At 39.5% G+C, this 15489-nt stretch overlaps 1 protein-coding gene across 1 annotated transcript in view; it reads right to left on the reverse strand.

Moving 5' to 3' along the window:
- Positions 1–410: 410 nt before the first annotated feature.
- KIAA1549 (KIAA1549 ortholog) overlaps positions 411–15489 on the reverse strand; it is a 135291-nt gene continuing 120212 nt past the window's right edge. Inside the window, exons 20-21 of the mRNA XM_044247032.1 lie at positions 4992–5137; positions 411–3037 (exon numbers count right to left, since the gene is read on the reverse strand). Of these exons, the coding sequence (XP_044102967.1) occupies positions 2783–3037; positions 4992–5137 (401 nt within the window). The 3' untranslated portion in view covers positions 411–2782. The remainder of the gene's footprint in view (positions 3038–4991; positions 5138–15489) is intronic.

A 15489-nucleotide genomic window follows, 5' to 3' on the forward strand; every position in this document is an offset into this window, starting at 1 on the left:
TGTCCAATATCAGTTCAATCATACAGATAACATTTTACATTTCACCAAGATTTGTGCACCCTCCTCAAGGGTTGTTTGCACAAAAGATCATATCTGAATCTTGAAACAATCAATTCTTGGAAGTGGACAGAAGAGGTCCGTCCTCATCTGGCTGATGGGGAGAAAGAGGCTCAGGAAGGTACCTGACATAGCAAGTTGGTGACTAAGTAGACTCTGAAAATGATCTCCAACCCCCTCTGAAATTCTGACTCAACCTAATGGCTTGCATTATTACCACCAGAACTTTTTTTTTTTACTATTATTTTTTTTTAATCAGAGAGAGTGAGCACAAGCAGGGGAAGTGGCAGGCAGACAGGGAGAAGCAGGCTCCCTGCTGAGCAAGGAGCCGGATGTGGAATTCAATCCCAGGACCTTAGGATCATGACCTGAGCTGACGGCAGCCGCTTAACCAGTTGAGCCACCCAGGTGTCCCACCACCAGACTTAAACTAGGAAAAGAGAATAGACACAAAATTTGACTTTTCATTTTAGAGTACTTCAGTTAATGGAACTCCAAAGCCACACAAGATCAACAAGAGAACCTTTCTTTTAAGAAGATCATGTTAACCGAGTGTCCAAAGACCCACTTGGGTGTGGTGCTCCCAACAACAGTCAGTCTGTCCTGAGTTTGGTCACAGGAAACTGTTGTAGGTGTTCAGAGGAAACAGGTGCAGAGTATGCTTTACAATCAAAACAAGAGTGCTGGTGATCCCATGAGCCTGCCCACACCACACCACACACTACGGGTTATCCTATGTTATCTTTGGTCATGACATTAGTTGAAAAGTCTATCAATTCTAAGCATAACAATACAGGTGGAATCCTTTTATACTAGTCTGAAAGGCATCAAATCACTACCGCAGCCCTCTGGAAAACAGAAACCCATTTCTGGGATGTACAAAGGAGGTAACCATTCTTAGTACACTGTGTGCAAAGAGGACACTGAGCAGAATGGGAGGAAAGGGCCTACGTTTACTCCATTTGCTGTCACACGACCTGAATTTACTGTAAGGTGTCCATAATAAAATTCTGCTTGGCTATCTCAAATTCCTAACATATTCAGGAAAGCTGGTATTTCCCGAATACTGGCACAGAGGAAGAAAAAGCTACATTTAACTTCCCAGAAGAAATATTCCCTGTATCATCAGACTGTCTGACCAGCTTCATTAAGGAAGCGCTAAAACATGATTGTGGACCCCAATGGTTATACTTCGGAAACCTATTTTAGCTGTTTCAGGGTTCTTAAAATTTGTTGCAGATTTTGATTCATCAGAGCTCCAAATCTCTGTTTATCTGTCGTTCATCAAAAGTATTAGCAGATCAAATAAAAAAGCATTCTCAGTGGAAATCTGTTATGGTTTTCCTCTGTGCTTCACCCAGGTATCAGAAAAAAGAATGGCCCTTGTTACTATATTCCTTACTCTAGCTGGGGAAGTAGGGAAATGTTTACTTCAGAAGTGAATCTCAAGACAGATGGTACCCTCTGTCAGGCCCCAAGAACATAAGATGGTTTTAACAGTCACTCAGTGGTCGTGCACAATAAAGTCAGAAACCAGGAGCAACTCCTGCCTTTCCCTTGTGGTCCTCAAAGCTCTTCTTTACATTTCTTGATTTATTACTGAGAGGCTGGATTGAACTCTGTTCCATTTCCAGGTCTTGAACACAGAGAATGTGATTACGAAAAATGTACTTGTGAATAACAATTTGTTGGCCCCAGTAGTTTTGGTAAATAATTTTTTTCTCATTCAAACATAATTTCTGAGCAACTCATCAGCCAAGTGCAAGGATTGGTTATGACTTCCTGAAAGCCTCCTTCTGTAGGTCTGACCTTAATGACGGCATGCACCGAAATGGGATGTTGTTGGTACTTGCATGCGCCCAATTAATAAAGAGCAAATACAATTAAGAATGTAAATCTAAACTTCAATATGTATTTTCAATAACCAAATAAATATTAAACTTTCCCCAAGGCCCCCACCCCACCCCGTTTGGGAGGTTGGTTGTTTTTTTCTTTCTAGAACAAAATGAAATCTTCAGCGTGTTCTTCCACTGCAAAAGCCAAAGTTGCATTTCACAGACATAAAGGTGGAGGGGCCCTCAGAGCTGTAGCACCAGAAGAAGAAGGAAAAATGCAGATGATGGCTTCTTTTGGAATCATCAGGCTCTACAATCTATCATTTGGTTTCTCACTAGTAGCTTTTTTAATTCCCAAACAGTCTTAGTATTTTTGTTGTTAATATGACTATTAAAATAAGTTCCTATGGAGAAAAAGAGGGAAATCAAGCTGTTAATAAAATGTCTTCAAATCTCTTTTCTCAGAAAACAAAGCAGCAAGTTCACCATACAAACCAGTCTGAATCACACCTTCCCACGGAAATGCTCGATTCCGTTCATACCTATACCATCTACACGTTTCCCTTTTACTTTTAAAAAGGAGATGAATTTAGTGATTTTTTTTTCATTAGCTTAGGTTTGTGGTTTGCCTTCACGAAATGCTGCTGGCTTTTGGCCAAAAGTATGTACATGTCGACTACAACCCAAGTGGTCAAAAAACTGCCCACTTATTAAAAGCATCGTGAGCCGTCCCGTGACTTATGGCATCTTCTACCTTTGCCGCTCGCTCCCTCCCACGGGCACTAGCCCAGGAGAGGCGCGTTCTCTCACCAACACCCATTTCATTGATTTCCGTTTAGTCTTGCTTCCACGGGAAGCGGATACTTGGCAAATTTGCAAGGCGATGCCCATCAGCTGTGGAAGTTCTGCACCGCGGTCTGTTTCTGGGAAAGCCGGAGCAGCTCCTCGCGGATCGCTTTGATGAGTGAAGCTGAAGAGTGGCCAGGCTGGAGGTCTTCCGTGGAGCTGGTGGTGTAAGTCAGCCCCGCGCCCTGCAGCCCCCTGTGCGGGAGGTTCCCGGGAGGAGCGGAGGGCTCCCTGCCTGAAGTCCTTGGCACCTGGAACAGTGGCGAGTTAGAGTACTCCTGATGTCCAAGCACGTGCGTCTGAAAAAACACGGCAAACGTCACTGGGCTTCCCAGGGAAGCGCAGGAGGGAAAATCCCATTCAAACTGGTGGTAGGCGTGCCCCCGGGACTTGAACTCCTCCTGCCCACCTCCCACCGAACGTGGCCCTCCAAGAAGGCCCCCGGGATGGAATATAGAAATTGTGGAAGAACTGCTGGAGGGAGAGCAGTACCAAAAAACAAGCCCTGAACTTAACAGGTGCCTATTAAATACTGGCTTAAAGGCAGACAGAAAGAATGATGAGGTTGGCCAAGTCTCGGTGTCCCTGTGTGTGCAAGGGAGGGGCCCACTGGGAGAACAGGAAGGAACCTGGACAGCTGGGGTGTCCCGTGGAGGTGAAGGGTCAGATGAGAGTATCTGAGAGTTGGAAGGGACGAGCAAGTACTTGCAGAGAGACTGACTGACAAGAACTGCTTTGCTCTGGGACGGTGCTTTGCCCTGGGAGGGTGTGCGTGGGACACACACGGGGACCGCAGCACGTGGGGAATGTCACAAAATCATTTTCTATTCTATTTATGTGTATCTACTGACTCTTCTGCACAGCCTTTTCTTTAAAAAGTTATCTGCACTAGGACACACAACAGTTTTGCTTATATTTGCATAATATAAAGTACTTGGGCATTCATTGGACTAGAATTATTGTACTCAGTGATTTTTTTCATATTTTTTCAGTGAAAAATCTCTCTCTAGATATATACATGAGTACTAAATCTGTGGTTTCCCCGATGTTAAAAAGTCTCCTGGTAAACATGGCATTCAAGCCCTCACATTTCCAAATAGTGATAAAGTGTCAGGGTCACGTAAACACCGGGTTTGATAGGAAAATCCAAAATACCGTATGAAAATAAGTTAGGCACAATGAAGGCAGAAAAAGGTCAGCAATGTAAAGCAGACACCTGAAATTCAAAGTATAATGTATCTATTAGAGGAAAATTATATTCTCAAATTAATTTTCTTTCACTGAGTAGTAGAAGCCTCCAGTCAGGAAAATAATTTAGTGCATTTGCTGGAAAGACATGTAAATGCATGTAAAATTCTTGAGAAACACAAAGGAGAGCATCTATGCCTATACTGATCCCATCCCTATAAAGGAGTGATCAAAGGGATGAGAAGCTTCTAAGAGAAATTGTGCCTTAGGACGCCCAAATTGTGAGCTTATGGCTGAAGCAACTCCGTGGGGGGTCATAAGGGAAATGATGTGGATAAACCCACAACAAACCATAAATGGGGAGCAAGTAGGTATGTAAGATCATGCAAATGTACCCAATAACACCAAAGATCAAGTCCAGATTTTAGTCACCTACAGGTTCAAATCCACTACTTGAAAGTCAAAATCAGAGTCAGAAAGTACAACTGTGGTTGCCTGCAGCTGGGGTAAGGAGGGGGGAGGGCAAATGGACTTAGTGTTTAATGAGCAAAGAATTTCCACTGTATATATATGAAAAATACTATGGAGATAGTAGCGTGACATCGTGGATGTACTTAAAACCTCTGAACTGTATACTTGAAAGTGTCTAAGATGGCAAATTTTATATTATGTGTCTTTTACCACATTATATAAAAATTAGAAAAATTTTAAAGGTAACTGTTACTTATAGGTCTTTGTCCAGATTTTCTGTAATGAGTATCACTTTTACTATCTTTTTAAAAGGTTATTTTCAAAAATTCACTACTTTAAGCCTGAAATCTGCCTCATGTAAAATTATATGCTTTCTATAAGTACAGTGTAATTACTCAGCCACCCTGGGTGGGTGGGAATTTACTACGTAAAAACTGCAAGCAAAAATACACTCACAGAGAAAAGGGAAAGAGGTTAAAACTTTTTTTTTTTTTTTTTAATGTAGGTTTTAAAAAGGGATCCTCAAAGCAGAAGCAGCTAAATTTAATGATTATGTCTGAGTTTTCAGTGATGACCCAAACACAAGATACTCACAGCCTCTCTTCGGCCAGCTTCATCCTCCCCATATGAAGGCCAGCCAGGTCCCCCATACTGGCCGCCTCTGCTGGGTGGGATTTCCACTGGCTGGGCTCCAATTCTGCTTGCAATTCCCACCTGTGTCAGGTGCTGAATCTGGGAGCCTGAAGGAACACAGTGGGACAGGCTGGTCACCACTCGCTGGGAAGTGAGGCTGCCTGGCAAGATACTCCAGTTTTTTGTTTGTTTATTTTTTGTTTTGGTTTTGTTTTTAGATTTATTTATTCGAGAAAGAGAGGAGGGGTGGAAGAAAAGGGAGAGAGAGAGAGAAAATCTCCCGCAGACTCCCCGCTGAGCAGGGAACCCAACACATGGGCTCAATTTCACAACATGAAATCATGACCTGAGCTAAAACCAAGAGTCGGACACTTGTGCTCAAGACACTTCGGTTCTGACCACAGCTCTTCCTTAGGGACAAGGGATACAAGCAGTATTCAAACATGGCACCAATTCTATCTCCAGAGAACAACATTTCCTACGGAAAACAGACCGTGAGCTTCTAGGTTCATGGGCTCTTATTCCCAACACAGTGATGTTCTTATTTTCCTGGCTAGACATCAAAGGACAGGGTATAATGGCTATAATAGAGGGCCCTTCCGATCATTTCTATAGAGGTTACAAATAAGGATGATCTTACTTAGAAAAAACGAGTGAAAGGTTTTGGAATCATAAAGAAGATGTAACCTAGTTCCTTCTTGCTCGTGGCGTTGAGACTCACAGGAGAGAAAATACAATATGCATTTTTTTTTTTTCTTAAAAGGCAGGGTGCCTATCTCTTTCCTTTCAGAATGTTTAAGTATATTTATTTTCACTATACTCCTATTTTTCCCTAACTTGTCTATGTCATAATTAAAAATTTAAGGCTCCCTCCCCCCAGCTTCCCCAGTGAGGTACACTGCTGGCTAAAGCCAGGAGTCTCTCTAGAGCTCATGCTCCACACGTAGACATGCTGTAGTCTCAAGTAGCTATGAATGACATATTAATGACATATTTTCTCCTCCATCAACTTCTGGTATATGGATATATCCCTATTTCATAGATTAAGGGAGGAAAAAAGTGATCTTTAAGCACTGTGAAATAAAATACTTGTATTCAAAAGCTTCTCAGATCATAAAATACATCTGTGTTGTGTGGACCGGTCCTACAAGGTTCAAAGATTTCACAGAGGTAGGGGAGGTGGGCCTCTCCACCTTCCAGTTCTCTCCTACTCGACCTATCAAATTAACAGCCTCCATTAACCAAATACATTAAAGAAAAAAAAAGGAATACCACAATTTTATTTGGATATCTAATAACTAAAGGTCAGAAAAAACCTGCCATGCTCCTATCAGAGCAATATACCCTGCAGAAACTCATGCCAGGTACTGATGTTTTATATAGTTATTAAAATTATTAGGACCATCAGTACTGTTTGCCCAACACACATTCAGCAAATCCTGCAAAGAACAAAAATGCAACACACTGTTCTCCAGCATTTACCAAGGTGCAGACAAGTACGTAGACAAAAAAGCATACCTTTGTGTTAAAACTACAGTGGTAGTTGAAATCCTAATTGAGACACAATTCTGTAACTTGCTTTGTTAACTTAATTTACAGCACAGGCTTTTCCCATGATGCAAGTGGGGCATCACACGCAGGAAACCTGGGTTTGCATTCCAGCCCCACCACTGTGACCTTGGGCAGCTGCCTACCACTCCCACTGAGCCTTGATGCCTCAATTCTCAAATGGGCATAAAAAATTCACCTCCCGATGTTATTTCAAGAACTGAAAGAGATAAAATAGGTCAAGTACCATAAAAGTAAGAGGCAATTGGGAAATCTTAAAACCCTCTTTTTTTAATTCTTTCTGAGCTCTTCATTTTAAATAGCTGCACAACCGGGGACTTCTAGGGAAGATGGTGAAGTAGAACCTTGAGCTCACTTCATCCCACAGATGCACCTAGAGAATACCCACATCAGGGTAAATAACCCGGAAAATGACCTGAAGACAGGCAGAACAGACTCTCCACAGCTAAACATAGAGAAGGAGCCACATCAGAAAGGGTAGGTAGGGCAGAGATGCAGTCGAGAACCAAACCAACCCTTTAGACTGTCCTCAGGAGGAGGGTCACTGCAAGCACAGAGAAGGGAGAGGAGAAGACTCCAGCTCAGGCACCCCAGGCACAGCGGGCCTGCACTGAGAATACAATCCCTGTATCATTTGGCTTTGCAAACCAGAGGGTCTTAACTTCATGAATTCTTATAATCAGTGGGGTTTAAGACCCAGAACTTTAAAAATGAATAGGCTCAACTCTGGAAGCCAGAGAGCAAGAAGAAACGGAGTCCCCACCCTTAAAGAGACAGCGGAAAAACAGCCCCACTTTGATACAGCATAGAGGCAACAGTTTGTAAAATGCCTGGGGTATAGAGATTCCACTTCCCTGCCCACCACTGCCAGCCTACATATAGGTGACACCTGCAGGAACCAGCACAGCACAAATACTCTCCACCTAGCTCCCTAATGGTGCCCTCTGTCCTCACACACTCCTGTGGACCCACCCCCTCCGACCTGTCCTTAGCACCTCTCCAAAGAAGCTCCAGGTTCCTCCCCAGGCAGAACTGAGAAGCTCTGCTAACACTGGGCACACTGTTCCTGTATCCTCCTGCAGACACACTCCCTCCAACCCACCTTGGCAGGAATCCATACAAAGAAGTGTCACAGCATGGCAGTAAGCAACCAGCCTGACCGGGATCAGCACCACTCAGAAAGGGATTCCTGCTCTGGAGTGAGAGGAAGATAACCACACACACAGCAGTCCAACTGGGACCCCAGCAGTGGGCTGGGGGCAGGCATCTGTTGTGACTGCAAGCCCCGCTAACCAAGGAAAGCTTCTAAGGGGACAACACAGGGAAAGTGCCCTGCAGTTCAGTGCTACTGTATCTCTGGCAAACACCTGGTCTGACCCAAAACAAGCCCAGTGGCCCCAGACAGCCCACTAACAACAAGGGTCCAAATCTTGGCCACAACAGGCAACAAGAGCCATCACCAACAACTGGACTGAAGGCAAAAGTGGCACAGCCACAACACAGGGGGCTCTCTCACACAGGAGGTGCTTAGGAGATACCCCTTAAGCACCATGTTCTGGTGAACAGAGGACACTTCAGGGCACTACAGCACCTCTTCTTCATAAGACCACTACTTTCAAAAGCAGGAGATATAGCTGACTTTCCTAACACACAGAAACAGACACAGAGAGTTAGACAAAATGAGGAGACAGAGGACTATGTCCCAAATGAAAGTGAGGACAAAATCACAGCAAGAGAGCTAAATGAAAGATAATAAGCCAGATAAGGAATTTTTTTTAAAAGATTTTATTTATTTATTTGACAGAGAGACAGAGACAGTAAGAGAGGAAACACAAGCAAGGGGAGCGGGAGAGAGAGAAGCAGGCTTCCCACTGAGCAGGGAGCCTGACACGGGACTTGATCCCAAGACTCTGGGATCATGACCTGAGCCAAAGCCAGATGCCTAACAACTGAGCCACCTAGGCGTCCCACCAGATAAAGAATTTAAAGTAATAATCATAAAGATACTCATTGATTTGAGAAGTGAGTGGAGGATCTCAGTGAGACCCTCAACAAAGAGATAGAAAACATAAAGAATGAATCAGAGATGAAAAACTCAGTCACTGAAATTTCTGGAGGACAGAGTAGTGGGAAACAATCAAGTTGAACAGGGGAGAGAAAAAAATAATCATAAAAAATGAGTCTAGATTAAGGGAACTCAGGAACACCATCAAGTACAATATTTGCATTATAAGGATCCCAGAAGAAGAGAGAGAAAAGGGGGCAGAAAATATATTTCAAGAAATAGCTGAAAACTTCCCAAATCTGGGGAAGAAAAAGAAATTCAGATCTTAGAAGCACAGAGAGCTTTCAATAAAACCAACCAAAGGAGGTCCACAACAAAACACATAGTTACTAAAATGGCAAGAAAATTGTGATAAACAGAGAGTTTCAAAAAAGAGCAAGAGAAAAGAAAACAGTTACATACTAGGGAAGCCCCATATAGCTATCAGTGGATTTTTCAGTGGAAACTTTGCAGACCAAAACGGAGTGACATGACATATTCAAAGTGCTGAAAGAAAAAAAAAAAAAAAAAGCCTGCAACCAAGAATACTCTAAGTATCAAGGCTATGATTCACAATACAAAGAGAAATAAAGAGTCTCCCAGACAAACAAAAGTTAAAGGAATTCATCACCACTAAACTATTCCTACAAGAAATGTTAAAGGGGACTCTGAGCAGAAATGAGACCATAGCAAAAATAAGAACAGTAGGAAGCACAAAAGCAGTACAAATTAAGTATATCTATAAAAATCAGTCAAGGGATTCACATCAATAAAAGGATGCGAAGTATAAAACCATTTACCTAAAACATGGAAGGGTGAAGAGTAAAAATGTAGTGCTTTTAGAATGGGTTCAAACTTAAATGACCATCAAGTTAAAATAGACTGCAATATGCATAAGATGTTATATATAAACCTAATGGTAACCACAAGAAAAAATCAGTAATGGATCTGAAAAAAATGAAGAGAAGGGAATTCAAGTATATCACTAAATTAAGCCAGGCCACCATGAGATAAGAGAGCAAGAGAGGGGACTAGAGAAGAACTACAAAACAACCATAAAACAAGTGACAAAATGACAGTAAGTACACACTTATCAATAATTATTTTAAATGTAAATGGACTAAATGCACCATTCAAAAGACATGGGTGGGGGACAGAATGGATTAAAAAAATATATATATGCTGCCTTCAAAAGACCGATTTCAGACCTAAGACCCATACAGATTGAAAGTATAGAAATGAAAAAATATATAATCATGCAAATGGAAGTGAAAAGAAAGCTGGGATAGTAATATTTATATCAGATAAAACAGACTTTAAGACAAAAACTGTAACAAAAAACAAAAAAGAACACTACATAATCATAAAGGAAACAATCCAAAATGAAGATATAACAATTGTAAATATTTATGCAACCAATATAAGAGCACCCATGGGGCACCTGGGTGGCTAGGTGGGTTAAGCCTCTGGTTTCGGCTCAGGTCATGATCCCAGGGTCCTGGGATTGAGCCCCCAATTGGGCTGTCTGCTCAGCAGGGAGCTTGCTTCCCCCCACCTCTCTGCCTATTTGTGATCTCTTTCTCTGTCAAATAAATAAAAATAAAATCTTAAAAAAAAAAAAAAGAGCACCCAAATACAGAAAACAGCTATTAACAAATATACACAAAGTATCGACAGCAATCCAATAATCGTAGGGAACTAAAACACCCCACTTACATCAATGGATAGATCATCCAAACAGAACATCAACAAGGACACAGTAGCTTTGAATGACACATTGGACCCCTGGGATCTAACAGATTCAGAACATTTCCATCCTAAGACAGAATACACATTCTTTTCAAATGCACATGGAACATTCTGCAGAACAGATCATATGTTAGGCCACAAAACAAGTGTCAACAAATTCAGAAAGACTGAAGTCACACCATGCATCTTTTATGACCACCATGCTATGAAACTAAAAGTCAACCACAAGAAAAAAATATGGAAAGATCAAAAATACATGGAAGTTAAATACAGTGCTGCTAAACAATGGATGGGTTGACCAAGAAATCAAAGAGGAAATAAAAAAACACAGGGAGACAAATCAAAAAAACAAACACAATGGTCCAAAATCTTTGGAAAGCAGTGAAAGCTGATCTAAGAGGGAAGTTTATTGCAATACAGGCATATTTCAAGAAGAAAATCTCAAACAACCGAACCTTACACCTAAAGGAGCTAGAGAAAGAACAAACTGAACCTAAAAACAGTAAAAGGAAGAAAATAAAAAAGATCAGAGCACAAATAAACAAAGTAGAAACTAAAAACAAAATCAAAAACAAACAAACAAACAAACAAAATCCAGAACAGATCAGTAGAAACTAGGAGCCAGTTCTTTGAAACTGTCAACAAAATTGAAAAACCTTTGGCCAGAATCATTAAAAAGAAAGAAAGAAAGAAAAGAAAAGACAAGACAAGACTCAAACAAAATGATAAATGAAAGAGAAAAAGTAATAACCAACACCACAGAAATACAAAGGATTATAAGAGAAGAGTATAAAAAATTATATGCCAACAAATTGGACAATCTAGAAGAAATGGATAAATTCATAGAAACATATAACCTCCTAAAACTGAATCAAGAAGAAACAGAAAATTTTAACAGACCAATTAACAGTGATGGAATCGAATCAGTAATCAAAAAAGTCCCAGCCAACAGAAATCCAGAACTAGATGGCTTCACAGATGAATTCTACCAAACATTTTTAAATTTTTTTTTAAAGATTTTATTTATTTATTTGAGAGAGAGAGATAGAGCATGAGAGAGGTCAGAGGGAGAAGCAGACTTCCCATGGAGCTGGGAGCCCAATGAGGGACTCGATTCCAGTACTCCATGATCATAACCTGAGCTGAAGGCAGTCGCTCAACCAACTGAGCCACCCAGGCACCCAAACATTTATTTTTTTTTTTTAACATTTATTCATTTATTTGAGAGAGATGGGTGGGGAAGAGCAGAGAGAGAGTGAGAATCTGAAGCAGACTTCCTGCTGAGTGTGGGGCTCAATCCCATGGCCCTGAGATCATGACCTGAGCCAAAATCAAGAGTCAGACATTTAACTGACAGAGCCACCCAGGTGCCCCAAATTCTACCAAACATTTAAAAAAGAGTTAATACCTATTTTGTTCAAACTATTCCAAGAAAACAGAAGAGGAAGGAACTCTTCCAAATTTATTCTATGAGGCTAGCATTACCCTGATAAAGACATCTCTCTCTCTCTCTCTCTCATACACACACACACAAAACAGGCCAATATCACTGATGAACATGAATGCAAAAATCCTCAAAAAATATGAGAAAGCCAAATCCAACAATGCATTTATTTTTTTTTAATATGTGCATTATATATATTTATATAGAATAAGTTCACATATATTTATATACGTAAATTTATGTAGTATATACTATCATACATATATGATAGGCATCCAACATAGGAATTCCTTGTTTAACATCTGCACTGAATGGATTAGATTTGTCTAGAACAGGATTTGGCAATCTACAGCCTGTTCTCCAACAATGCATTTAAAAAATAATTCACCACAATTAAGTGTGATTTGTTCTTAGGATACAAGGGTAATTCAATATTGCCAAATAAATCAATGTGATACATCACATCAACAAGAGTAAAGAACAATATGACCACTTCAGTAGAGGCAGAGAAAGCATTGGATGAAGTAAAACATCTATTCCTGATAAGAACCCTCAAAAAACTATATTTAGAGGGAACATACCTCAACATAATAAAGGCCAGATATGAAAAACCCACCGCTAAATCATACTCAATGGTGAAAAACTGAGACATTCTCCCCTAAGACGGAGAGATTTTTCCCCTAAGATCAGGAGGAACAAGACAAGGATGTCCACTAACCACTTTTATTCAACATAGTACTGGAAGTCCTAGCCATAGCAATTACGCAACAAAAAGAAATAAAAGGCATTCAGATTGGTAAGAAAGAAGTAAAACTTACACTATTTGCAGAGATATGATACTATGTATTGAAAACCCCAAAGACCCCAAAAAACTACTAGAAGTGATAAATTAATCAGTAAGGTCACAGGATACAAAATCGATATGCAGAAATCTGCTGCATTTCTATATACTAATATTGAAGTATCAGAAAGAGAAATTAAGAAAACAATCCCATTTATAATGGCACCAAAAATAATAAAATACCTAGGAATAAACTTAACCAAAGAGGTAAATGAACTGTATTCTGAAAACCATACAACACTGATGGAAGAAACTGAAGACGACACACTAAAATATAAGATAGTCCATGCTCATGGATTGGGATAACAAATATTGCTAAAATGTCCATACTACCCAAAGAAATCTACAGATTTAATGCAATCCCTATCAAATATACCTATCAAAATACCAACAGTACTTTTCAAAGAACTAAAACAAATGATTCTAAAATTTGTATGGAACCATAAAAGACCCTAAATAGCCAAAACAATCTTGAAAGAACTGATACAACTCAGTACCAAAACAAAAACAAAACAAAACAAAAAACACACAAAACAAAAAACCCTACAAATAATCCAATTAAAAATGGGCAAAAGAAATGAACAGACACTTCTGCAAAGAAGATATCCAGACCCAGGAAAAGATGCCCAACATCACTCATCATCAGGAAAACGCAAATCAAAACTGCAATGAGATATCACCTCACACCTGTCAGAATGGCTAAAGTAAGAACAAAAAACAAAAAACACGAAGCAACGGGTGTTGACAAGGAGACAGAGAAAAAAGGAACCCTTGCACACTCTTGCTTGGAATGCAAACTGGTGCAGCCACTCTGGAAAATAGTAGGGAGTTTCCTCAAAAAATTAAAAATAGAACTACTCTACAATCCAGTAATTCCACTAGTGGTATCTACCCAAAGAAATGAAAACATTAATGCAAAAAGATATATGCACCTCTATGTTTATAGCAGCAGTATTTGCAATAGCCAAGTTATGAAAGCAACCCGAGTATCCAACCATAGATGAATGGGTAAAGAAAAGGTGGTATTAAGGAGGGCACGTATTGCATGGAGCACTCGTGCGGTGCATAAACAATGGATCTTGGAACACTGAAAAAAAATTTTTTAATTAAAAAAAAAAAGAAGAGGTGGTGTGTGTATACACTGGAATATTACTTAGCCGTAAGAAAGAATGAAATCTTGCAATTTGCGATGACATGGATGGAGCAAGAGGGTGTAATGCTAAGGGAAATAAGTCCCTCAGAGGAAGATAAATATCATACAATTAAACTCATGTGGAATTTAAGAAACAAAACACATAAACAAAGAAAAAAGAGACAAACAAAATAACAAATCCTTAACTATGGAGAACAAACAGATGGTTAGCAGAGAAGGGAGGTGGGGGCTGGGTGAAATAGGCGAAAGAGATAAACTTGGTTCCATGATGAGCACGAAGTAATGTACAGAAATGCTGCATCACTATACTGTATGCCTGAAACTCATATAACCCTATATGTTAAGTATACTGGGATTAAAAAAAAAATAAAATGAAATTAAGGAATTAATTAATAATAAATAAATAGATCCACAATTTACTCACTGATTCCCTTATTACTAGACATTTAGGGGGCTCACAACTGTTTGCTATTATAAATAATGCACTAATAAATATCTTTGCACATGTAGTTTTTTCCCAGTGTTTGGATTTCATTGGGGAGGAGAATCCTAAATTCGCAAAAGTGAAATTACCAAATCCAAAGTTCAGTAAATCGCGTTGCCCAGCTGCTTTCTGAATGTTCAGTGGTTTATACCCCACCACTGAAAACATAATAATTGTAGCTGATATTCACTGAGAGTTTACAACATGCTAGGCACTATTTTGAGCCCTTCATATCTTTTCTCTTCTGTAATCCTCAAAACAATGACAGGAGATAAGTACTAACACATTACGTCCATTGTACAGAGCAAGAAATTGGGTACTAATGTTGTCACGCTATGTTACTATGGAAAAATAGAACACTGAAATTGTGTCTCACCATGGTTTTAATGTGCATTTCTTTAGTAATTTTCAAAACTGGGCATTTTTCATATGTTTACTTTCATGTGACACACACGCCACACAAATATTCCTTCTGTGAATTCATTCTTCCTGTCCTTTGCCCATTCATGCTCTGAAATCTGCCCACTTATCAATTTATACAAGTCATCCTCTAATAAAAACACCTCATGGACCTATGTATCTGCTAAATACTTCCCCAGATACTATCTTTATTTTGCTTTTACTAATTTTTAGACATAGACATATTTGACCATTTTACAGTCAGAAAGTACATCTTAATATTTTCTATCACAAGTTTTTACATAACTTAATATCTTATTAGAAATTATTAAGAATAACATCCTTTTCAAATGTTCTATATGTATCATTTCTCTATTCTTCTAGAGTTAAGATGGACATATCTGAATTTTGTTTGGGATATATAATACACAACAATGTTCCAATAAACAGTGATTAGCAGGAGAAACAAAACTGACTGTAAGCATAGCACATGTAGAATATATGAAATCCTGTCGGACAACCAGATATATTATTTGTTTGGTTGACTGATAATGCAACATACAAGAACTTCCAAAGAAACCATAATGGGTAATTATTCACCAATTATTACAAGTTTCAAATTGGCTTAAACTGGTTCCTTGATGACATTATAAAGGTAGGGATCATCCAGAAAGATAATAGTTAAAAAAAAAAAAAAGATAAGCTATTTAATATGTCATGGCTCCTCACTAAAGCTTCCAACAGGAAGGTGAAGAAATGAAAATAAAATAAAAAGG

Source organism: Neovison vison, chromosome 4 (assembly GCF_020171115.1).
Source record: "Neovison vison isolate M4711 chromosome 4, ASM_NN_V1, whole genome shotgun sequence".
In the NCBI taxonomy this organism is placed as follows: domain Eukaryota; kingdom Metazoa; phylum Chordata; class Mammalia; order Carnivora; family Mustelidae; genus Neogale; species Neogale vison.